Here is a 26,779-nt window from a genome sequence, read left to right on the forward strand (position 1 = left end):
AATTATTAGGTAAAATTGTTGTTTAATTTTTGTACTTATTTTCTTGAGAAATTAAAATTTTTCTTTAAAATGTGAGTGTTTGGATTAATTTGTTCGCTACTGTAAATGTTTAACGTAAAGAAATGATTTCTCATAAAGAAATTAAATTGCCTACTTTAGATGAAAATAAGTTCAGGCTTATATTTGAGAGTGATTATTCTGAGCCAAATTTCATCAAAATCAGTCAACAGTTAAAAGCAACAACACATATAAGGGTTTACTGTGTATTTGCTATCCGCATTAAAATATTGTTTGAGTTCGTAAAATATGTTCATTTAGCATGTATTCACATTTAAAGAAAATTCATATTTAAAAAAAAAAAAACTTTAACAAAAAAAAAAAAAAAATCAGGATAAAGTTCTGTTAAAGCGAACATACACTGAGAATTACAAAGATGACACACGTTTTTATTGGATGAACGTTTTGTAGCAGAAATAGGTGCCGCCACCGTAGACAATGGAATTTATAAAGCCCAGAACCTAAAGAGAAAAATAAAATAATTTAATACATAACTTCATTTAGTAGTAACCCTGCACAAATTGTCATAAATTTTATGCACTTGAAAATAATTATATAAATTCTTTATAATAAGAAATATTAATTTTAATTTTTTAAAAATATAAAATTATGTTTAATCATAATTTTATAAATAAAATTTAATATTTTAAAATATCTTTTTATTATAAAACGATTTTTATAGTTGTATTTATAATTATCATTAGCAAAACAAAATTGTGCTCTTTAATAACTTGCACTCAATAATGTGTATTAAAATTTTCAACAAGAACAACAACAACAACAACAACAAATAAAATAAAATAAAAATCTGTCTTTTACATCGATTTTATCAAAAGCGGTCGTGGTAGAAAATACCCTGTTAAATATTTAATATATATATATATATATATATATATATATATATATATATATATATATATATATATATATATATATATATATATATATATATAAAACTTCGTTTAGTATGGAAAGAAAAAATCTCAAAATTAATGTCGCTTATGTAAATTTTATCAACTCAGGTGAAATTTTGATTTTTTTTAGTTTCCCAATATACCTTTAGGAGTACATGTCAACAGTTTTGTATGCTTCTACATTAAAAAAAAAAAAAAAAAAAGACGAGGGGGAATAGCTAAAAAAGTTTCTATTTTTCTTTAGAATATAAATGAGCAAGAAATATTTTCCACCAATTCCTAAATTTTGTCCTAAATTGTAACGAATTAAAAATTGTGAATTAAATGATGCACAATGCAAACATTATGTCGACCGTAAATGACTTTAAACGTTTAAAAATGCCGCAAACTTCCAAGAATTAATATTTCGTTTATAAGCATCACGCAAGTAAAAATATTCGTTTTCTGTCTTTTGCTATTTCATTGAGGTTTCACTCATACGCCCCCTGGTGTTTATCGAGTTTTACGGAAATCACAATTTGCCGTTTGATAAAAAGGATATTTGACTGAACAAAAAACCGGAGTCAGATTTTAATTTTTTTTTATTATATTATTTATAAACGTTTAATTACCCTTTTATAATTGTTTGATATTTCGAAAAAAAAAATACAGTATTTTAAATCCTTTCTAAGCAATGATTCTATGCATTGGTATTGGCAAAAATAGAGTATTTTTTCAGTTTTATTTACGTGGCTTTTACAATATACGTCACAACACAATTTGTTTCTTTGCTAAATATTTCAGTAAAGGAACACATCCTTTAAGATGCATTGATTTGATTTTTATTTGCCATACGATTAAAGTTTTATTTAAATAACATATACATCTTTACTTTTTTATATTACAAGCGATTTAAAATTTTTCAAAGTACTTTATCTGTGATTTTAAAAAATCATTTATATTTCAACTTCAAGCTATCGATATGAAAATAAGGATTCATTTTTCAATTTTTCAGTCTATTCATTGCTAGCGCTTTATTTCAAATGAAACATGGAATTTTTGGAATACTTAACATTTCCTTTGTATAATTTATATTTATATACGAATGATTTGTACCGACATGTGGTTGATTATAGAAGTAAACATAGAATTCCGAACTCAATGTCATCTTACGTTTAGGGCATAATAGACTTACCCCTGCCGAAATCTTTGCTTCATAACCTGGTTCCACAAAACCGGGCGTTATCAAATTGGCGTTTCTGTCTGAAACTAAAGCGATCAAGCAGATGCTTGTGATAAAGTAGAGGAGACATGAAAGTGAGGTGTATATCAGTTCCTGGAGGGAATCAAAGAACAAGAATTAACAACAATAACAAAAATCGAGTGCCTGAATTCCCATAAGAACAAGCTACATTCTATCATATATTTACCATTTTTTTTAAAAAAATAAAAACCAATTAAAATAACTCTGAAAGTAGGTTAATGTTACAAATTGTGCTTATGTATAAGGTATAAAATATTGATCTAAATGTAGTCATCTTATCCAAAAAAATAAATAAATAAAAACTGAGCTACAGATGATTTTAATTTCCCGGTGTGACGCCACTCACCACAGAGCACGTTGATTGAATCCACACAGAAAGCAATAGATATTGAACTCTTTTGGATGGATGGAGATTAAAAATTGGTCAATTAATTTAGAAATTCAAACTGTTAATTAAATAATCTACTAAAATTCATCTTTGGGATTTTTTTTTTTTTTTTGTCTTTCTTGTTGATAACTCATTTGATGGAAAGGGAAATCCAAGATATTTTTGAAAACTTTGGGATATAACACGAAAACTCGTAGAGGCTATCTAGGCTAACACAAGGAAACCTGAGTGCGGTATAAGGGGATTGAATCTGATGGGTGTAGAACTACTTCTTGCTGCAATGGGTATGTGTGCATGTATGTGACGAATTTGGCTAGGTTCGAAGGCTGGTGAATATCTAAGTCGTGTTCCGTATAACAGTTGGTTAATCCTTATCTCGTTGTAGGGAAGATATACGTCCTGCTTACGTGTATATAGAAAGATTTTTCGTTGCAAAATCACCTTCTTCTAAATCAGCCATCACAGGAAACCCTGTGTATATCCCAATAAGAGTAAGTTTTGCTCCTTTTACCCAAATTGACTTTTTGAAGATAGGTCGGCAGCCAGTCTTCCAGTTTGAAGCCTTTACTGATAATGAGCCTAAGACAGCTCTTCCCAAACTGTGGGCCGCGGTCCCCTTGGGGGCCGTAGGTTTTGTTGAGGGAGGCCGTGAAATAATGAAAACAAATTTAAAATGTTTTAAGACTAAGTATATTTTTTTTATTTTAAAAGAAACGTATTTAACTTTTATTATTTCTTTTTTGTTATTTTTATATTTTAATGGAAAAATTTACACATTAGTGTTGGTTCACAAACTTTGCTTCCTGCGTATTTCGGCGCTTAACGAATATTAGTAAATATTGCTTATTCATATGTTTCATTTCAAAGCAGTGGTTAATTGTATTTACTTCGAATGCTCTCCAGGGAAGTTCCAAATCTTTCTGTCCCTTTCATAACGCGTTCGTAATCAGGGACTGTTGATATTGACTTTATATACATATCAAAACTCATTTTATATTATCACTGTCATCCGAGCTATACTTCACATGTTTCGCATATACTTCACACATGAAAAAAAGCTTAAACAAGTTCATGTGGGGAGATAGTAACTCGCTTGCAGTGGTAAACAACACGCCCTCCATAAGATCCACTATACTGCAGAGGCAATAAAAATAAGTACTTTTATTATGCCAGTGAATAAGGTATGAGGAGTCTGTGTAATATATTTCTCAACAAATAGTGCAATTAGAGACAACTGGGGTAAAAACACACTAATTAATGAATCACATGTCCCCTTATACAGAAACTATGCTGTATATATAGACTGAAACAAAACCATATGTTGCATGGGCAAACACAGTATCTAACGAAAAACTATTGTTATTAATTAGATGTATGTGAGTTCGATTTCCCAAGGCAGCAATAAAATTCAACCGAACGTGTTAAAATTCGTAAAAGTGTTAAAACTAAGTAATATATATATATATATATATATATATATATATATATATATATATATATATATATATATATATATATATATATATATATATATATATATATATATATATATATATATATATATATATATATATATATATATATATATAATGAATGTTATGGCAGTTTCACATATGGCATTCGGTTGAAGAGAGTTAGCATTTCAACTCAATTGTTAGCTATGCTTTTATCTTTCGGTTGCGCGATCTTTTGTTAATACCGCACCAATCATATGCACGTTTAAATAACCTGCCTTTGCTGTCTGTTTCGCGTTAGGCTTAATTACCGTAAAGGGAGAAAAGTCACAAAAGAGAAAAACGTTCATGGTCCGGGATTCCCTTATTCAGGTAATATTCACTAATTTCATGTTATCAGTCTGTGGTGTGCCAGTATCGCTTAGTGGTGATATTATTTGATCTATTCTACGTTAAAAAATTTAACCCTGAGATGGATAAGTGGTTGGTAAAAAATAAAAAAAATAAAAAAATCCCGCGAACAATCAGAAGAAGCAGAAACAGACTAAAAAAAAAAGGACAGTATTTCATATTTTACCAGAACAGCCCGCATCGTCTTCAGAACCAAACGGTAAGAGGCAAAAAATGTAATATATGCATTTGATTTTTGCAATATTCGCTGTGTATGTTTTGTATTGAATATAAATACAATAAATATTATAATAATATATCTCTATTACGATTTTTTTTTTCGAGGGGGGCCGTGAAATATTTTAATTTTTGCAAAGGGGGCCTTGACATCCAGAAGTTTTGTAAGCACTGGCCTAAGATATCAAAAATATGAATGCCTTTTCAGAGAGAGAGAGAGAGGCTGTATAGTTCTTAGTGTAATATAACCCGCTTTAACACATGCCCAGATGAAGGCATCAAATAAAAATATTATAATAACCTAATGGTATAAGTTGAGCAGCCCAATATGCCTCGTTCATCTGCGTTCAGAATGCCACTCAAATTAATGTTATCTTTGTCTTCCACCAGGAGCCTTGAATGCACAGTAACTTTCAGTTACTTTAAAAAAGTGCTTCACAGTTCATTCATATTTTTAAGAAAAGTGGAGCACCCGTAGAAAAACGAACCTCAAGTACTAGCTAACAGCATTGTGCAATACAAGCGAAACACGTGATCATCTTCCTTAATTCTTAATACGATAATGCGCCTCCTCACAATTGTAATGTCATCCTCGCATTCCCTCTCATCCTTTGATTATTTCCGTATCTTTTTTTTTTTTATGTGACTCACAGCCCCGACAGTTTATGAACCTACCGTACATTTGCACCGTGGGCTTAAGGATTTTTTTCTGTTTTCATTCCTTTAAATAGACTCGGAAAAAAAGCAATTGTGATTCCTATCTTTAAAAAAGGTAGTAGAGACTACCCTAAAAACTATAGAGGTATAAACATAGTAAATTCCTGCTACAAAATGTATAGCAGAATTTTAAATAGCAAACTAATGAAATATTCCGAAAACTTTATTTTAGAAGTACAGAATGGATTTAGAAAAGGACGATCATATATAGACCCGGCCTTTTGCCTAAAATTAATAATAAAGAAAAGAAGAGAATACAATTTAGAAACACATATTGCATTTATTGATTTTGAAAAAGCATTTGATAAAGTTAAAATAAGTATTTTATTTAACATAATAATAGAAAGACAAATACCAAATAATATCCTGAAAGTTATCTCAAGTATATATGAAAATAATCAAATACAAATAAGATTAAATCACGAGCTATCATATACGAGAGAGATAAACCAAGGGGTCCGACAAGGATGTCCCCTCTCAGCAACTCTTTTTAATATTTATCTAAATGAAATAATAATAAAATAGCATAAAAATTTCCATCAAGGTATTAAACTTTCTCCTACTGTGAACTTAAACACTCTCCTTTTTGCCGACGACCAAATAATAATTACAAATTCTGAAGATAACTTACAGAAAGCTATTTTAGATCTAAATGATAATATCAACAGAAAAATCAAAAACTATGGCCTTTAAAGGACAAGCTCCAGCAAGAACTAAAATAGTAATAGATAACAAGATCTTAGAACAGGTGAATTCATTTAACTACCTAGGATGTATGATCACATATGAAAATGAAAAAAAGATATAAACGTAAAAATAACAGGTGTAATTAGCTTTATATTTAAACCAAACCTAGTTCATAAACAAACCAGACTAAAAGTATACAATACATTAGCCTTACCGGTCTTAATGTATGGAAGCGAAATCTGGACATGATCAAATAGGGTATACTTTGCAGTTTATGAGAAAAACTGCAAAGTATACCCTATTCGATCACAAAAGAAACGAAGAAATTATGAAAGAATTAAACCAAGAACCAGTAATTGAAAAAATTAAAACATATAAACATAAATGGATGGAACACTAAGAATGAAAACAGAAAGATTACCAAAACAAGCCTTAAAGTACAAGCCATTAGGAAAAAGAAAACCAGGACGTCCTCTTAAACGATTCATCGATGACTTCTAAGCCACGCTAGGCCTAAATCCTTGATATGCATGATGATGATGATGATGATGATGATTGCTTTAAAATGTATTTTTTTAAAAATTTATTTTTACATAGTCCGGAAACCCTTTTCCAGAGACCAGATATGGAACTTTTTCAAGCCACTTCAGGTCTCCAGTAATCAGGACAATGATGACCGAGGGATGATTTTTAAGATTTTCCTGAATCACCGAGTTAAAAAATTTCCCCACTAAGACAACAAACAAAGAAATATACAAGCGATTCGTAAAAAAATGAAAATAAATAAATAAAATATAAAAAAAGCAGGCGTCAGCTACTTACGAACAGAGTCTTCGGTAGTAGGACGGAAGTAGAAGTATGGAAAACTGAGCTGATGAGTAAAAGAAACGTCATCACCATGCAGCTGTAGGAAACCAAGAAGAAAGACGCATCGGACTGCGGTTGGATGACGCCGACGCTCTTTCCAATGATCAATGTTGCTCGGGTGTAGTGGGTTATGAGGGCGAAGCAGATGACATTGAGTATCTGTGGAATAATCGCACACTTGTTTAGAGGGGAAGCCGAAATTTAAATTTGTTTAACATGCACGTTTTCATCAATTAAATACCTTACTCTAATCACGGATTTGTAAATAGGGAATCTCCATATTAAAAATAATATATACATTCATATATATAATTTTAATAAAATGCTTATTATTTAATAACTATATATAATTTTTTATAAAATGTTTATTTAATATTTAATAACCATATATACATTTTTATAAAAATGTTTATTTAATAACTATAAAATTGTCCTAAACTTATTATATTTAATAACTACACCTAAACCTCTTTTTATGCGAATTTGTTTTACGCGAATTGAGATTTCAAAAATAATTTTTTTTGCGCGATTTTTATTCACTTTTTTACGCCACCAACCTAAAGTCTAAGTTGGGAAAAAATCCGTAATTCAAGAAAATTCTGAGAATTTTGTAGAATTGCATTCTCGTTTCAATTAAGAAAATTCTAAATTCTTACGAATATCATTTATTGGGAATTCCCGAATTATATAACTGACTGCGCATAAAAAAGCAGTTCTTAGCACTTTGAATTTGGTGTTTGAGTCGACAACACAGTTACCGCATTTTCTGCATTTGCATTTTTTAAGTGAAATCAAAATAAAAATCGCGTTATGAAATTGATAATTTTGACAAGAAATAATAAATGGCAAGCTATGTGTAATTTTCAAACTTTCATTTCATTAACCGAAGATTTTCAGTTAATTTTCAGAAAGCCCTCACATGATGTTGCCGATAACAAAAAAAAAAAAAAAAAAAAAAAAAAGCCGCTTCCTTGGATATAAAAATTCAAATTTTAGATCGTCTTCAAACTGGGGAAGGTGGGACGGCTGTGGGTGAGCATTTTGGAGTCCGTGAATCAACTGTCAGAGCTATAAAGAAAAATAAAGAGTCTATTAGAAAAGCGGTATGTTCTAGCACAGAATCGAGGGAGAATTGATCATCATACACAAGAAATGTTGTTCTTAGAAAAGGCCGAAAAAGCCTTTAGTGATGTGGATAGAAGATAATGTACAAAAACGAATGCCAGTTGACGGAAATTCCATCAAGCAATCAGCATTGGGATTTTATGAACAGATTAAAAAACTGCAGCCATATACTTCACCTCAATCGAGGAAAAAATATGAATTTCATGCAAGCAATGGTTGGCTGGCTAAGTTTATTAAAAGACTTGCTCTTCATAATCTAAAAATTAAAGGTGAAGCAGCTTCTGCTGATGAAACAGCTGCTAAAGCATTTCCACAAAAACTTGCTATAATCATTGAAGATGGAGGTTTCACTCGTGAACTGGTTTGGAATATGGATGAAACCGGCCTTTTCTGGAAAAAAAAAATGCCAAATAGAACTTACGTATCAAAAATGCAAAAAACGGTTGGTGGGTTCAAAGCAGCAAAGAATCGCATAACACTCCTATTTTGTTCGAACGCTTTCGGAGATCGGATGTTAAAACCACTGCTCATAAATCGATCATTAAGACCACGGCCAATGAAAGGCGTAGATTTTCAAAAATTGCCCGTTCATTGGATGGCCAACAAAAAAGCTTGGGTGACCCTTGATATTTTCACTGAATGGTTCCACAAACATTTTTTGCCAAAGTTTGACGCTATTTGAATGACAAGGGTCTCGAATTTAAAGTGCTTTTGATTCTTGATAATGCACCCGGTCATCCTGCCATACAACACCCAAATGGACAGATTAAACATATTATGTCAGATGAACATTTCAGTACGTTTTGAACAAGCTAAATGATGATGAAACACTGTCAGTTATGGATGTGTGGAAAATTTTTCAATTATGGATTGTATTGATCAGGTTCGATTATCGTTATCCGAATTGAGACCAGAAACTATGAATGCATGCTGGAAAGTTATTTGGCCCGCATGTGTTAAAGAGAATGCTTCTGTTCCCTTCAATCATACTACAGAATTCCCCCAATATAATAAGTTTGGCATGTGAAGGCGGAGAAGGATTCGATGATCTTACGTCTGCAGATATCGAAGAATTGTTAATTGATAAACCTCTTAGCGAAGACGAAATAGTGAGGATTGTTTCTGAGACTTCTGAAAGCGAAGACGTTAACGATAATGATCAAGATAATCCTACTTTTACTGCTGATATAATTAAAAAAGGTCTTAAACTGGCCAGTAATTTAGGCAATTATTTTGCCCGACATGATCCAAATGAAGAACGTGCTGGGAAGTTTTCACGTGAGCTTAAGTTGTTAATGTCTTCATAGAGAGAATTATATCGCCACTTATCTAAAGCATCAACAAAGCGATTAATAACTGAGTTCATGCCTACTAAAACTACTGAAACAACCAGTGGTACTTTTGTTCAAGACATGAACAAAAGTACGTCAGATGACGATAATACCATTACTATTACAGTCTCACGAAAACGAAAGCTTTCGCTTTTATTGTCAGAAACTGATAGCGAATAACATAATTTTTTAATAGAATCCTTAGCAAACAATTGAAATGAATAAGTTAAAGAGCCACGAGGCTATTTTTCCAGCGGCATAAAATAAGTTCAGGGAATAATTTAGGCCGCCGGAAAAATAGCCTCGTGGCTCTTTATTCGTAGTAATAATAATATATGGGTACACCGCTCTGGCAATTGGTTAGTGGGGGTTTATGTAAGTTCGGTTCACTTTAAACCTTGGTATTCCAGGTCGACCTACTCACTGATGAGACCTCAATAAAGGTCGAAACCGGTCTGGCTAGTGACCTCTCCCCATAACGTAAAACCGTAATAATACATCTCCTAGGAGCCTTCGTTTTACATTATGAGAAAATATTAAGGATAGTGACGGAGCTTGCTCCACCTTCGCAACGAGTTGCCCTAGTGTTGAACTACCTAGGTGATCACTTACGCCTGGACTCGCCGATAGTTCTTCGGCATGAAACTCTTAGATTTCGATCTCCGAGTTTCGTATCCGGCTTTAAAATAAAATAATGAGGGATTTATTATCCCCTTAACTGAAATTAATATGTTTTTTTATTTTAAGTTATTAAAATTCATTATATGTGTATTCTCCATGAAATGTAAATAAAAATCTTATGATTCTCAAGAATTTAATGTTTTTTTTTTTTTTTTTCATTATTTTGCTTATATTTCAGGTTTCGAACCAATCTTCACTTTTTCTATGGAATCAGTAGTTCTTTTTACGCGAATTCTATTTACACCTAATTTTTAGGAACGTATCTATCGCGAAAAAAGAGGTTTAGGTGTATATATAATATTTCATAAGTGTTTATTTAATAACTATAAAATTGTCTTAAATTTATTATTTTTTTATGAAGTTAACGGACTGCTTCTTAGGAGTAAAAAAATTCCAAAACAAGAATCTTTCGAAAAAGGCTCTCAGATTTTTTTAGAGGCGTTCAGTCCTTATAAGGACTGGCTTAAAGGGGCGAAGCAAGAATGCTTTTCATTTTCCCCGTTATCTGTAGAGGAGAGTATAGGGATAAGGTGTTATTGAGCAGTTAAAGCTCTGATCATGGCAGGAGGGTAACAGCAATAGCCGAGCCTCAATTAGAACTTCAGTAGCTACAGCATTGCCATCCATTACTCTCCAAGGGTATTGGATTGAATTAATCAGTCACCGTATCTCACGGTCAATTGATTCACAATCTATCTTCCTTAACCAGAGGCGTTCAGTTCTTAAAAGAACTGGACGATGGACTGAGTCCTTGACTCTTTATCCCGTCATCTGAATGAAGAAAATCTGTGTGGAGGGTTTCTTGAGCTAAAAGCTCTAGTCATGGCTGGGTAACGGCAATAGCTGAGCCTCAGTTAAAACTTCATTAGCTACAGCATTGCCATTTGTTACCCTGATTAGTAAGTAAAGGGTAAAATCTCAAAAAATCGGACGATCTCTAGGCCACTCCATAGTGGGCGAAAGACCGTCCATATCTCAGCGTTGGTTCCACTCAGTGACGGGCTCCCCGACCACTGAGCAGAACCGCTCAAATTCCGAGGAAAATAATTCACCGGCAAGAACCCCTCAGCGGGCCGTGCCGGAGAACACCTTCCCCGGAGACTCAAAGTGCTCCCTAAAGGCAAAAACCTTAAGAGAGCGAACTCAAAAACTCATCACCCAGGATAACAGCAACAGCCGAACCTCAGTTTACTTCCTCGGTTCAGCATTGCCATTCGTTACCCTGGAAGTCCTAAAAAGGACTCATTATCGGGAGTCTAATTTTTTCATCTCAGAGGCGTTCAGAGTCCTTGTAGTTCTTATAAGGACTGGCTTGAAAGGGCGAAGCAAGAATGCTTTTCATCTTCCCCGTTATCTGTAGAGGACAGTGTACGGATAAGGTGTTATTGAGCTATTAAAGCTCTGATCATGGCAGGAGGGTAACAGCAATAGCCGAGCCTCAGTTAGAACTTCATTCGCTACAGCATTGCCATCCATTATCCTCCAAGGGTATTGGATTGAAAAAGGTCTGTGAAATAATTGTAGAAACGATATGGAAGAAACTAAATGGTTAACAAGTTAACAAAATGTTATAATAAAATTATAACATTTTGAAAAATTACATTTTTGATTTGAAAATAATAATTATTATTGTGAGGATATTATAGTTCCAGTCATATTTTATAGAAAGCTACACACACCATTTTTAAAAATTTGCCAGACAGCATATTGAGTTGTCTTGGTTGCAACACTTTAGCTCTGCCCAGAATTCCTTAGGTTTGTCTTACTCATTATAAATGAGACTCAGTGAAATCTAATTTAAGCACTAATAAAAAGCAAACATACGGGCTTCTGGACAGGACTTTTTATTTTATTTTATTTTATTTTTTAAGTAATGCAACCAAGGCAACTCCAGTTTGGAAAAGTTTTATTCTCATAAGCTCCCTGGTAAATTTTAATTTTATTTCTACATTTGGCTATAAAATATTGCTGAATCTATAATATACTTTAATAACTACAACTGCCAAACTAAAGCCGTTTTAGCTATGTATTTGAGTATAATGTAAATAATCAATCAAACGTTTGTGATTGGGTGACTTGCTGATGACCATATAAGGGCTAGTATATAAAAATCGACCGTGAGATGCAGTGATTAATACCCTTGGAGGGTAATGGATGGTAATGCTGTAGCCAATGAAGTTTAACTGAGGTTCGGCTGTTGCCGTTTCCCCCTGGGGCGCAGAGATTCGAGATTTTGAGTACGTTCTCTTAAGGTTTTTGCCTTAAGGGAGCAATTTGAGTCTTCGGGGGAAGTGTTCTCCCGCCCGCTGAGGGGCTTTGTCGGTGAATGCTTTTCTTCGGAATATGAGCGGTTCTGCTCGGTGGTGGTGGTGTGTGGGTGGAAGGCCATCACTGAGTGGAGTCAACGCTGAGATGGACGGTCTTTCGCCCAATTGAGTGGCCTAGAGATCGTCCGAAATTTTAGAGACGGCTTTACCTTTAAATATGGAGGGTAATGGATGGCAATGCTGTAGCCAATGAAGTTCTAACTGAGGCTCGGCTATTGCTGTTACCCTCCTGCCATGATCACAGCTTTAATAGCTCAATAACACCTTATCCCTACACTGTCCTCTACAGATAACGGGGAAGATGAAAGCATTCTTGCTTCGCCCCTTCAAGCCAGTCCTTATAAGAACTATGATTTTTAATTTTCACACAGTATTTTAAAAGTTTACATTTTATGGAATGTTTTAATGATTTTTTTAAAATTCTAATGATACAGCATCTCTTGGAAAAACACCACAGCAAATTCATGTTGCAGTCTCCATGCATGACTACAACATTCAGAGATTCCATCATGCAAAGCCTTTTTTATTATTACAATAATTTTCACGTTTTTTCATCTCTCTCGATGACTCATGAAGACATAGAATTGGTCATTCCATCAGTTAGAACAGCAAGGAAGCAAAAAAAAAAAAAAATTGTAAATGAGCAGACTGATGAAATCCAGACACAGTTTTCGTTGTTGTTTTCGTATGTCATTTAACGATGGACAAACAGCAGCTACCAAAGATGAAAGAAAAAGTATGAAGCAACTCAGACAGAACAATGTGGGTATTGAATTAACTACAGAAATATATAAACTGATAAATATAATATGGGAAAACAAAGAAATTCCTCAGGAAATTTAAAGAATAATCACTAATTATATCAACGTATAAAAAAGATGAAAACCCAGGTTTGCAAATCAAATAGGATAAAGCGGAATGTGTAAACATATACAGAAACAAAGAAACAACCAAGGGGGGGGGGTGAATGACTCTTGATAATCAGAAATTTAAAAAATGCCACTTCCTTCTTGAATCTTATAATGGTAATAAGATTAATACGGAAATACGAGGTAGAATGCATGCCTCCAATAGAGGTTACCATTCACTACTTCATTTATTATCTTTCAGAATTCTGTTCAATAGAGTTTAAAACACAAATATACAAAACAACAGACCAGTTAAGCCCATTCATTTTGTCATAAACGATGAAAAGTTTAAATAGGTGTGCACTTCAATGCCACATCAAGATCGATCCAACTCGTTTGTTGATAATTATGTATTTGAGCAAGTAGATACATTTGAAAGATATATAAGATTTTAAATAAATTTTAATAAAAAAAAGAAGAATATTAAATTATCATTATAAACTTTCATTGATTTATTACAATTTTGGAATTTTTTAAATTACAACTCTTATGATAGGGATACACCATGTTTTCCTACAATACAACTGAAGAAATAAATTATTCTAAAAATGAAACATTAAATTGGAAGGGGGAAGGGATAGAGTCCTTTTTTAGGACTTCCAGGGTAGCGGATGACAATGCTGTAGCCAATGAAGTTTCAACTATTGCCGTTACCCAACCATGACTAGAGCTTTTAGCTCAATAACACTCCATCCACACAGATTTTCTTCACTCAGATGACGGGATAAAGAGTCAAGGACTCAGTCCATCGTCCAGTTCTTTTAAGGACTTAAAGACTAAACATTAAATTAATAGGAAGAAGAGATCTGGACTTCACTAAGTCCTTTTTAGAACTTCCAGGGTAACAAATGGTAATGCTGTAGCCAATGAAGGTCTAATTGAGGCTCGGCTATTGCCGTTACCCAGCCATGACTAGAGCTTTTAGCTCAATAACACTTTATCCACACAGATTTAGTTCATTCAGATGACGGGATAAAGAGTCAAGGACTCAGTCCATCGCCCAGTTCTTTTAAGAACTAAACATTAAATTGGTTAGTGGGGGGATCAAGATGACGGAAGATGAATACCGGCATGATGGTTGTTGTTGCGAATAATGTTTTTGATTTCAGTGGTGATTAGTGAGTTTTAGATTTTGTGAATTTTCTTTGATAGCGGAATACAAGGTAAGACTTTGACTTTTGATGCAATTTTCCGGCCTTTGCCCATTCTCTTCGCCATTATAAATATTTCTCTGGTAAGCATATTTGAATACTTTTAAACATGAACAGTTCAAGTCCCGACGACTTTGTACAATCTCTCGATAAGAAGGATAAGGAGCTGGTGCTTGACCTCCTCAAAACAAATGTGGAAGAAATTTGAGGTAGAGTGGCCAGGGTTTCTAAACCTACATTCAACGACAGATGACTCCACAGAAGGGGACAACTCAACACCAGGGGAAGAAGGGAAGATGAACCTGATAATCTCTGCTCCCACACCAAAAGACGATACTGAAACTCACGCTCGAAAAAAGCGAAAAACACGGGAGACTCAGATAAAATAGGGAATGGAAGAAGATGCCCCCAACACTGACCTCCCCACACCCAACAATGAAAAAGTTCCTCCAATTGTACTACGGGAAAAAGAACGATGGACGGCCCTCAGGCCTTTTATGCAAAACCACCAAATTGCCTATTCATGGGCAAAAAACGTAGACGACGGAGTTAAAATCCAGCTGCCATAGTAGGCGACTACAGACACCTCACAAAAACCATGGATGAGTTAGATATTAAATATCATACTTACTCACTGAAGTCAGAGAAAAACCTATACGTTGTACTCAGGGGAGTAACAGAAAACATCTGCACAGATGAAATAACTGAAGAAAGACCTCCGCCTCTACGATTTCCTACCTGTCGAGGTCAGTAGTATGTTACGGACCGACAAGAGTCCAATGCTCCTAGTACTCGTAGAGATACCCAACACACACAAGAACATATACAACATAACAACCATCTGTGGTCTGAAAATCACAACTGAGCCACTAAGGAAAAGAGCCTCGTCTGGCCAGTGCCACAGATGTCAGAAGTACGGACACGCACAGGAGCTTTGCAGAGCAGACTACAAATGCCTCAAATGTGGACGAAACCACCCCACAGCAACCTGCTCAAAACCCAGGACATCACCAGCCAAATGTGAGAATTGCCGAGGCACCACACGACAAACTACAGAGGCTGCAGTCGCTACCCTAAGAATAAAACAGACAACAAAAGGAAACAGATCTCAACCCTTCCCACAGGCACCAGAGTCGACAGCTCCTCAGTTGCCTGACACTCAACAAAAGACAACAAAATACCAGATATCACAAATGGAAAATACCAACAGTTTGGAAAGCCACCGTCGAAGCAGGACATATGCTGAAGTAGCCCGCTCATCCAAAAAAGATATCTAGCAGGATCAAATTCTTCCAAACATGACAACAGTCATCACAGCCTCATTGGCAAACATGCTTCAAGACTTCAGTAAGTCAAACCCTTCACCAAACTCCACAAAAAGATTTCTAAAAGAAACTCAAACCATCTTATCAATGCTTGTTAATGAATAAAACTAGATTACTCCCAGACTCACTACAGATCGCCGCTTGGAACGCCAATAGCCTAAAAAAACAAGACACTGGAGCTTCAAGAATTCTCTCACAGATACAACCCTGACGTCATCCTAATTAATGAAACTCATCTAAGACCTGCAGACAATCCAAAACTGAGAGGCTACACACTATATAGAAATGACCGACTGGACTACATAGCCTGTGGTAAAGGCATATTTATCAGGAACTGCATCAGGCACAATGGAATACTCACCCCTCCCAACCTCCAGCCTAGAACTCACCGGTGTCGAAGTCCACACAAACTCAACTGGAAGATCTACGCCGCCTACAACTCCACCGCTAGGACCCTGCTATTTTCTGACTTCGATGCTGTACTAGGCATAAATGAATCCATCATCATCGCTAGGGATTTTAACTCCAAACGTTCCTGCTGGAAACGCAGAACCACAAATAAAAATGGCCGTATCCTCTTTAGCTACACAGGATTAAATAACGCTGTCGTAACAGGACCCATGGAACCAACCCACCACAGCCCAACTGGCACAACCGACATCCTAGACATTGCCATCCTACACAACATCAAATACCAGCACAGCATTCAAGCACTGAGCGAATTATGATCAGACCACAACCCAATCCTACTTCACTTAGGGAACAAAGACCAGTCACCTCCCTCCCAAACCTCCATTCTGGGAGAAACGTAGGAAAGTGCTACCAGAACACATTGGTCCGGTTACCCATATGAACGCCAAGGAAGAAATAGACATGGCAATAAAGAACCTCACCAATCAAATCAATAAAGCCATAACAGCAGCCACACTATCCACGATTACCCACAAACAAAATCGTCTCCCGGAAGAAATCATGGACTTAATAAGAGAAAAAAACAGACAAAGAAAAAGATATCACAACACTCGTGCTCCCCAGGACAAAACAGCCCTCAACAGATTAAACAAATCTGTCCGAGAAGCTCTTCAGAACCACAGGAACCAACAATGGGACAACAAGCTCACCTCATATCCACAGCAGATCAATCCATATGGAAATTCCTAAAATACCTCAGGAACAAGCGCAAATCCCCCCCCCCCTCTGCAAGCAGAACAGCACCTTGCATACACAGATGCTGAAAAAGCCGAAGCCATAGCAAGAAACCTAGTGAAACAATGCAGTACGGCATATGAGAACCTATACATCAGCTATGTATAGAAGATCCATCGTAATGTCAGATTCACAGTAAATCATTCCGATGTCAATCCAAGCACTATAATGCCTACCTCACCTACCAAAATAATCGGCATCATCAACCATCTCAGGATCAAAAAAGCTCCAGGTACTGACGGCATCACTAACAAAGTCTTCAAGGCACTACCACGCAAAGCCATAGCACATCTGGCAAACATCATAAACTCAATCCTCAAATGGCAGCACTTCCCCCAGTAATGAAAAATAGCTGACATCATCCCAATTCACAAACCAGGTAAAGACTCACACCTACCTGAAAATTTCCGTCCCAACAGCCTGCTGTCCAACTTACAAAAAAGAGCAGAGAAAATCATCTTCGTCAGACTTCAAGATCATGTCAACTAACTCAATATCATTCCACAAGAACAATTTGGCTTCCGTCAAAATGACAGCACCACCCAACAGATCCATAGACTGGTAGAATACATCACCACAGGATTTAATTGGAATCAGCACACTAGAGCCGTCTTCCTAGACATCTCAAAGGCTTTCGATAAGATCTGGCACCAAGGCCTTCTCTACAAATTTATCATCGCAAACCTTCCACTAAACATGATACACCTGATTAAATGATACTACTCAAACAGGAGGATGCAAGTCAAAATCAATGAAACAGTCTCAATCAAACGGAAAATCCTCGCTGGAGTTCCTCAAGGATCACTGCTAGTTACAATGCTGTTCAACATCTATATGGCAGATATCCCTCAAAATCCTCTCACATCCACCATCGCCCTTTATGCAAATGTGACGGCTATGCTATCCAGATCCCGCCAACCACATCTCGTAACCAAAAAACTACAAGACACCATCCTGAATCTAGAAAAATGGTTTAGAGACTGGCGACTACAATTAAACCCCCAGAAAAGCAAAACGATACTCTTCACAATAAGACGAGCATCCCCCAAAGGAGACATCACCCTGTTCAACTCTAAAATTCCCTGGAAAACTGAAGCAAAATACCTCGGAATACTTCTCGATAAGCGATTATGCTTCAACAGCCACATCAAGAGCACATGCACCAAAGCTTCAAAAGTTATCGCCCAGTTGTACCCCTTGATCAACAGACACAGCAAACTAAGCACAAGAAACAAAATTCTACTCTACAAGACAGTGATCCGTCCTAGAATTATATCCGCCTCCCCAGCCTGGAGCCATACCTCCAAGACAAACATCCTCAAGCTACAAAGACTACAGAACAAATGCATGCGAATGATTCTGGACTCCCCGTGGTTCATCAGGAACGCCCAGATCCACCGGGACATAAATATCCCCTACATCTCTCCAGTAATACGCTCGCTAGCAGAAAAATTCTTTATGAAGACATCTACGCATCCAAACCAACTAATACAGCAAGCTGGAAACTATGACGATAATGACCACTGGAAACATAAAAGACTGAAAGCCATCCTAACACTCAACGACGAATAACCACTTCTGCTCACTCAGGGCGAGCTAAAATAGCTCACAAATCTCTCCCATCACTGCTCCCGAAACAGACAACGGGGAATATAAAGAGCGTCAAGCTTCACCCTCTGAGCCATATGTCCTGCGTCCTAAACATTAAATGGCGAGAGGTAGGATTTTGAAATTAAACCAAGCTTACTTGGAGGGTAATGGATAGCAATGCTGTAGCCAATGAAGTTCTAACTGAGGCTCGGCTATTGCTCTTACCCTCCTGCCATGATCAGAGCTTTAATAGCTCAATACAACCTTATCTCTACACTGTCCTCTACAGATAACGGGGAAGATAAAAAGCATTCTTGCTTCTCCCGTTTAAGCCAGTCCTTATAAGAACTATAAACATTAAATTAAATGGAAAAGTGGTTTTCTAGTCGTTCTGATCAGACGTATTCCATTAGACTCTACCTAGTTGAATTTTATATAAGGTGAAACGGGAAGCTCGCATTGCACTGGAACTAACACAGTTCGAGACCTACTATCTCTCCCTCTGTATGAAATATGCAGTGGTCTAATGGCCGGCAGGCCCCACCCGCAATGAGGACCAGTGGTGGATGAATGGTATTTTAGGGAGGAAGGTCTCTGCACTGTGTCCAAGTAAGTTCCCGAAACTCCTTTTTCCTTGATTTTAGGATAGTCACCTATAATAAACTAACTTTTTGCTGGTAGACACTTACTCTAAGCTGTCTACGGGATTAGCTAGTAGATTCTCGAAGTCTACAGGATCACTCGCAAACTACTCTGAAAACCATAGGAACCGCTATTTTCTCTTAGGCCAAATTATGGACTCTCCATATGATGAGCTCGACTTTAAGCAGCTATTGGCAATCTCAAAAATTGTAGGAGGCCTGCTGCAAAGGAAATGGCCAAGAAAGGTAGCAATCCATCAAATAGAAGAGGTTGAATCAGAGGACTGCCAATCCCCTGATCCTGTTCAAGATTCCAGCAAAGAAAATACCACATTAGCTGATATTCACACACTAGAGCAGGGGTCGCCAAAGTTATTTGTCCGTCGATCCCTTCAAGAGTTTCTTGACTTGTTATCGACCTCCTATATTTTACTATTACGTAATTATAAGACAAGCAAAAAAAGACGCTTATGTGAATTTTTAGATTGTTTATTTTATAGTTACAGTGTTTATTGTATGTATAATATAGTATATATTATTATATTACTATTACTACTACTATTACTATGACTAGTAATATCACTGGTATTACTAGTGATATTAATAAACTGCTGGTATTAATATCACTGGTATTACTGCCAATCCTGCTCAATTCTTCAACATAGAGAAGTTTAGTTCGTGAATGAATAACGATTGAATTATAATATGTATGTTGATGAATTTTAGAAGATTAACGCTCACTTGTATGTCGATGCGCAAAAATGAGACTGGGATCGAATACTTTGTAAGTATCAGTAAATAAGAACCACGCACGTGTTGCAATCTCGCTCCCACTGCGCCGGCCGGCAGGAAGCACCAACCGTTTATTGGTAAATACGTCATTTTGGCCTACTTGATTGGCCTCAGTAACTATTTTCATGACCTTACTCCATCTTACAGGTCCTATTCATGGACCTGTAAGATGGAGGTACTGATCCCACGATTCACTCTTAATTGCGTTGTCATTACCTCCATGTCTTTTGTCATGGAGGTAATCCAAGTTAACCGAATTAAATATTACCCATACAATGATGTCTTATATTTTTCTGTCTACCCCCAATCGACCCCTGAGCCCGAATCTACCCCTAACAATGTCATATCGACCCCTTTGGCGATCACTGCACTAGAGGATAATGACGACTTTCAAACAGTCAGTAGGAAGAAGCGAAAGAGGGGTCTCTAGCTGCAGAACCTGAAATGCTGCCTCAGACTTCAGAGAGGGTAGCACCAATGGACACCACAGCACAAACTGAAAGAATAATAGAGACGGATACAGTAGCACAGCCTAAAGAGAGAATTCCACCAGTGATCTTACGATCCAAAGAAAAATGGTCATCAATCACTGAGTTGATGAAAAACAACAATATTAATTTCAATTCAGCAAAGAACACCGATGAATGAGTCCGGATTCAGTCTGAAGGTGCATCGGACTACCGTCTGCTCACCAGACATTTAGATTAATTGAAAGGGCCATATCACACTTTTCAGCTTAAAAGCGAAACAAACCTCAAGGTGGTCATCAGAGGTTTGATAGAAACCATACCATCTGAAGAAATAGCCACTGATCTCAAATCGCAAGGATTAACACCAATAAAAATATCACGCATGTACAGAGCGGATAAGCGGCCCATGCCTCTGGTCTTGGTGGAGATCAGTAAAGACCAACGAGAGATTTATGACCTTAAGACTGTCTGTAACTTGGTTATCAGGACTGAACCCCTCAAAAGGAAGACATCCGCCGGACAATGCCATCGCTGTCAAAAATATGATCATGCGCAGAAGCTTTGTAGGGCGGAATACAAATGTGTAAGGTGCGGAAATAATCATCCCTCGCACACATGTGCCAAGCCAAGAACTACTCCTGCTAAGTGTGCCAACTGTGGTGCCCACATCCAGCTAACTACAAGGGCTGTTCGCTACACTCATCTAACCTGACAAGGACTAAGGAGGCAGTAGCCCCCCTCCACTCAGAAGCGAGTCACACATCTTGAATCGGAAATTAAAGTGCGGGCTATTACACCTGATAAATCGTATGCCTCTGTAGTTTCCTCACACAACAAATCGGCAGAAACCATACCAAGCAGCCAAAACTCTGCTGCAATGTTTGCTGCCACTTTGGGAGAAATGCTATCAGCTTTTAGCAAATCAAATCCAAACCAGGCTGACCCAAACAGATTTCTTAAAAATACCCAAGTCATATTCTTGTTGATTAATGGATAATCCGGCCATTACAATAAATTCTATACAGGTCGCATTCTGGATGCTAATGGACTCAGCAACAACATTCTAGAACTCCAAAAATTTGCTGCCCACTACAAAATTGATATCCTGTTAGTTAATGAGACCCATCTGCGACCATGTGATAATCCCAAGCTAAGAAATTACTCTTTAGTTAGAAATGATAGACCTAATGCCAGAGATGGAGGTACCGCAATCTTTATCAAGAAAAACATCCGCTACAATGAGATAAAAAAGATTCCTACAACTAATTTGGAAAAAACTGGCATAGAAATTTACACCATTAATGCAGGCATCTTAAAAATATATTCCGTTTATTACCCTCCAGGCAGAACTCTGTTATCCTCTGATCTTTCTCAGCTGCTTGACACTATGGAAGCAATAATAGTAGCAGGTGATCTAAACTTAAAACATCCTTTATGGAATAGCAGGTGTGCCAATTACAACGAAAAAATCCTTCACAATTTTGCTAAGCTGAGAAATATTATCATCGAAGGCCCGATTGAACCAACACACTATGGAACACATGGCAGGCCCGATGTATTAGATATAGCCATATTCAAAAACACATCTCATCAATTCCAGCTACAAGTGGTTAACGACCTCAGTTCGGATCACAACCCAGTACTTCTAAAACTGGGAGAGGATCCGGAACTTATTCCCAGTCAGTCATTTACTAATTTCACAAAATTCAAGGCTACAATCAACACTATCATAGATTCAGTACCAAATATCTCCACTTGTGAAGAAATTGACGCAGCAGTCAACAACCTGGAAAGAAAAATTCAAACTAGCCTAACTGCAGCCTCTTCTATTTCCACTCCAGCTCAAGTAAACCTACTTCCAGAAGAAATCCTTTCTCTAATCAGCAAGAAAAATAAAGTCAGACGTTGCTTTCATAACACGCTATCTCCTCAAGACCGCTAAGAGCTGAACAGAGTATCAAACTTACTTCGCTATGCACTAAAAGATCACAGAAATCAACAATGGGAAAGAAAACTTTGTTCCCTGAAAACTGAAGATAAATCCATGTGGAAGTTGGCAAAGGCTATCCGAACCGACCATTCGAACATCTACTCCATTAACGGAGAAAGAGGTAGTTTATAGGGACGATGAAAAGTCAGAAGCCCTTGCTGAAGCTCTTCAACTTCAGTGCAGTCCTAATTATGCGAATGCGGATTTGGTCTTCATAGAGAAAATTCACCGTCGAGTCCGTACTGCGCCCCAGCAGCCTAACAACCGTGAAAATATCTGTCCCACTTCACCTAAAGAGTTCTACTCAATCATTAGGAAGCTCAACAACAAACAAGCCCCTGGCCCAGATAAAATTAACAACAAAACAATCAAGGCCCTTCCGCACAAAGCTGTGATGAATTTGATAGCAATCATAAATGCAATACTCAGACTAAACTATTTTCCAACCCGATGGAAACAAGCAGATATAATCCTCATTCATAAGCTGGGAAAAACGCCTCAGTTACCGCAAAGTTACAGACGCATCAGTCTCCTTTCATGCTTGGGAAAAATTGCAGAAAAAATCGTCCTCAATCGACTTCAAGATGTGGTGAACAAAAATGACACAATACCGAAAGAGCAGTTTGGGTTTCGAACTGGGCACAATACTACACAACAAGTTCACAGACTGGTCGAATTCATCACTACTCGATTCAAAAACATACAAGAGCTGTTTTTCTGGAAGTAGCAAAAGCCTTTGATAAGGTTTGGCACAAAGGCCTCATCTATAAATTATTTATGGCCAACGTTCCGCTCTACCTTATCAAACTTATCCACTCCTTTCTAAAAAACCGGAAATTTCAGGTCAAGTTGAGAGGACTCAAATCCTCTTTGAAAAGAATCACTGCAGGTGTTCCTCAAGGCTCGTTACTCTCTCCGCTGCTTTTTAAGATCTTCGTTGCTGACGCCCCTAACACGACATCAACCACTACAGCTTGTTATGAGGATGACATGGCAATTTTGAGTAGATCTCTCAGGCCGAACTTAGCTACACAGCGCTTACAAACCGCAGCAACAAACCTAGAAAAATGGCTCAGGAAATGGAGAATAGCTGTGAATGCTGACAAAAGTATTGCCATTCTCTTCACAAGATGGAAGGCATCCCACTACGGAGAACTTTTCAACACAAATATTCCATGGAAATCCAGCACCAAATATTTAGGTATTCAACTGGACAACCGCCTCAACTTTAACTCTCACATAGACTAGGCCTGCAGCAAGGAAAACTCCGCAATTATGCAAATTTACTCTCTTCTCAACCGAAGAAGCCGTGTCAGCTCCGAAAACAAACTACGGATCTAGAAAACAATCATTAGATCCACATTAACTTATGGATCACCGGCTTGGGGTCACACCCCTCCTGGTAACATCAAAAAGCTACAGGTCATCCAGAACAAATGTCTCCGTATGATATTCAATGCTCCTTGGTTTGTCAGGAATGCTCTCCTCCACCGAGATGCTGACATTCCTGATATTCACATTTTCTCCGTGATACTGCCATTACATATTTCACCAAAGCAGCTAATCATCCCAATCAACTCATTCGAGAGTCATCTAACTACGATGAAAACGATGTGGAAACACAAGCGTCCGAAAGCGGCTCTGCTCATCGGTATAGACGCTCCCACACTGCCCTAAAATGAGTGAGCCAGGTGCTCGATAAATCCTCATTAATTTAAACCATTTTTCATAGAGATGAAAGGATTATAGTCCAAGTGATTGAGGTCCATCCAGCCACAAAGGTTAAAAGTTAAAGGTAAACATTAAATGGGTGGTTACAAATGGACAATCGACCGTGAGATGCGGTGATTAATACCCTTGGAGGGTAATGGATGGCAATGCTGTAGCCAATGAAGTTCTAACTGAGACTCGGCTATTGCTGTTACCCCCTGCCATGATCAGAGCTTTAATAGCTCAATAACGATAACGGGGAAGATGAAAAGCATTCTTGCTTCGCCCCTTTAAGCCACTCCTTATATGGATAAGGACTAAAAATTAAATAGGTGGTTGTTGAGGAATCGACCGTGAGATGCGGTGATTAATACCCTTGGAGGGTAATGGATAGCAATGCTGTAGCCAATGAAGTTCTAACTGAGGCTTGGCTATTGCCGTTACCCCCCTCCCATGATCAGAGTTTTCATAGCTCAATAACACCTTATCCCTACACTGTCCTCTACAGATAACGTGGAAGATGAAAAGCATTCTTGCTTCGCCCCTTTAAGCCAGTCCTTATAAGGACTAAACATTAAATACCGGATTGAGCTAAGCAGAGTTTACACATCGCAGCAACAAATCTAGAAAAATGGTTCAGAAAATGGAGGAAAACTGTAAATGCTGACAAAAGCACTGCCATTATTTTTCCAAGACGGAAAGCATTCCACTACGGAGAGGTCAAACGTTTCAACACAGCTATTCCATGGAAATCCAAAACCAAATATCTAGGTATACAGCTAGATAACTGCCTCAATTTTAACCCTGACATCGACTATGCCTGCAACAAATCAAATTGCGCTGTCCAGATCTACTCTCTTCTCAACCGAAGAAGCCAAGTGAGCACAGAAAACAAGCCAGGCTACGGATCTGCACAACAATCATTAGACCTACATTAACGTACGGATCACCGACTTGGGATCACACTTCTCCCAGCAACAAAAAAACTGCAAGTTATCCAAAACAAATGTCTCTGCATGATATTTGATGCTCCGTGGTTTGTAAGGAATGCTCTCCTTCATTAAGATGCTAACATTCAAGATATTCTCACATTTCTCCATGTCACTGCCTCTGCATATTTCACGAAAGCAGCTATTCACCCCAATCAACGCATTCAAGAGTCATCTAACTATGATGAAAACGACAGGTGGAAACACAAGCGCACGAAAGCAGCTCTGCTTATCGATACAAGCGCTCCCACACCCTAATTCGGGCGAGCCAAGTGCTCGATAATCTCTTATTAAATTAACCCAACTTCTATGAGATGAAGGGATTATAATCCAAGGGATTGAGATCCATCCAGCCATAAAAATCAACAGTAAACATTAAATAACCCCGTGTGGTGGCCGGGATAAAAATAGCCCCAATGTAGCCCATGCATGTCGTACTAGGCGACTAAAATGGGTACCCAGGGAGGGTAATGGATGACAATGCTGTAGACAATGAAGTTTTAACTGAGGCGCGGTTATTGCTGTAACCCTCCTGCCATGATCAGAGCTATAAGCTCTGATCATGGCAGGAGGGTTACAGAATATGAAAAGCATTTTTGCTTCACCCATCTAGCCAAAAATAAATAAATAAAATAAAAATAATAATACAATAAAAAATATATTAAATATTTTTCTAATAAAAGAGATGTCCTGGAAATAATTTAGGAATAATGCTTAAAAAATAAATGATTGAAAATAATGTTTTCAATTAAAGAACTTTCAGTTGCAAATTACGTCATGCTAAATCGGCATGATGCAATTCTAGTGATCTATTACATACTGAAATAGCGTGTAATACTTTTTAAGTAAAATATATTTTCGTCCATCTCATTGATTCATAAAAAGGCAAAGCGCATCTTTGAACAGTTCCAAGTCATTACTTATAGTGTTCATTTATCACCTTACTTTGTTATATTTTCAATGCATAACAACTGGAAAATGCATGATCATAAGAATGATCCCAAATATACAGCAACCACTGCTTAAATATGAGAAAAAAAATCGCGTTTACTTCTATTCAAGTAATTAATAAATCGAATACATAATGGAATATAACAATGACTTCGTTAAGAAAGAAATCAAGCTCATAAAACTCAATCTTTTAATTGTAGCATTTTTAAACGTGAAGGAAATGTTGGTGAGTGCTTTCTTACCGTTTGGACCACTTTTATTAATCCGACAGGCGACATGAGGAAGTTTGTGTTTAGAGTTACGTTTCCACATATTGCCGTACTGGTCACAGTTCTGCTGATAACACACTGAGGCATGGGTGGGTGTAGAGGTTACGCAATATTGTCAAACAGATCGAACAGACGTCCCTTATTTAGTTGAGGCCCTCTCTAAGAAAGCTTCTACACAGTCAAGGATCGATCCACTGACATTCACATGAACAGAGAGTCAACGTACGAATAAAATCGTCTACATTTTCTTCTTCTAGCACACCCACTTTCTTCACTACGGAAGTCACCGACATCCTGTGGGCGAACATTCGCCTTCTAAATAATCGTGAGCGGCTTTCCTGTGATGTCATCACTCCATAACCAATCGGT

General features: G+C 37.1%; 1 protein-coding gene across 2 annotated transcripts; it reads right to left on the reverse strand.

Annotated features, from left to right (window-relative positions):
* Positions 1-425: 425 nt before the first annotated feature.
* LOC150103606 (uncharacterized) lies at positions 426-26,676 on the reverse strand. 2 transcript variants are annotated; one of them, XM_090398420.1, is made up of 4 exons: positions 26,384-26,676; positions 6,910-7,113; positions 2,146-2,286; positions 426-518 (listed from the first exon to the last, which is right to left on the reverse strand). In XM_090398420.1, exons 1-4 carry the CDS (start codon positions 26,495-26,497, stop codon positions 447-449), a joined length of 531 nt encoding a protein of 176 aa, XP_090254546.1. In that variant the 5' UTR covers positions 26,498-26,676; the 3' UTR covers positions 426-446. The 2 variants fall into 2 exon arrangements, with proteins under 2 accessions (XP_090254546.1, XP_090254547.1); XM_090398421.1 differs by lacking the exon at positions 6,910-7,113.
* Positions 26,677-26,779: the final 103 nt, after the last annotated feature.

This window comes from Typopeltis vanoorti, chromosome 9, assembly GCF_054136105.1.
Source record: "Typopeltis vanoorti isolate ZY-2024b chromosome 9, IOZ_Tvanoo_1.0, whole genome shotgun sequence".
NCBI lineage: Eukaryota > Metazoa > Arthropoda > Arachnida > Uropygi > Thelyphonidae > Typopeltis > Typopeltis vanoorti.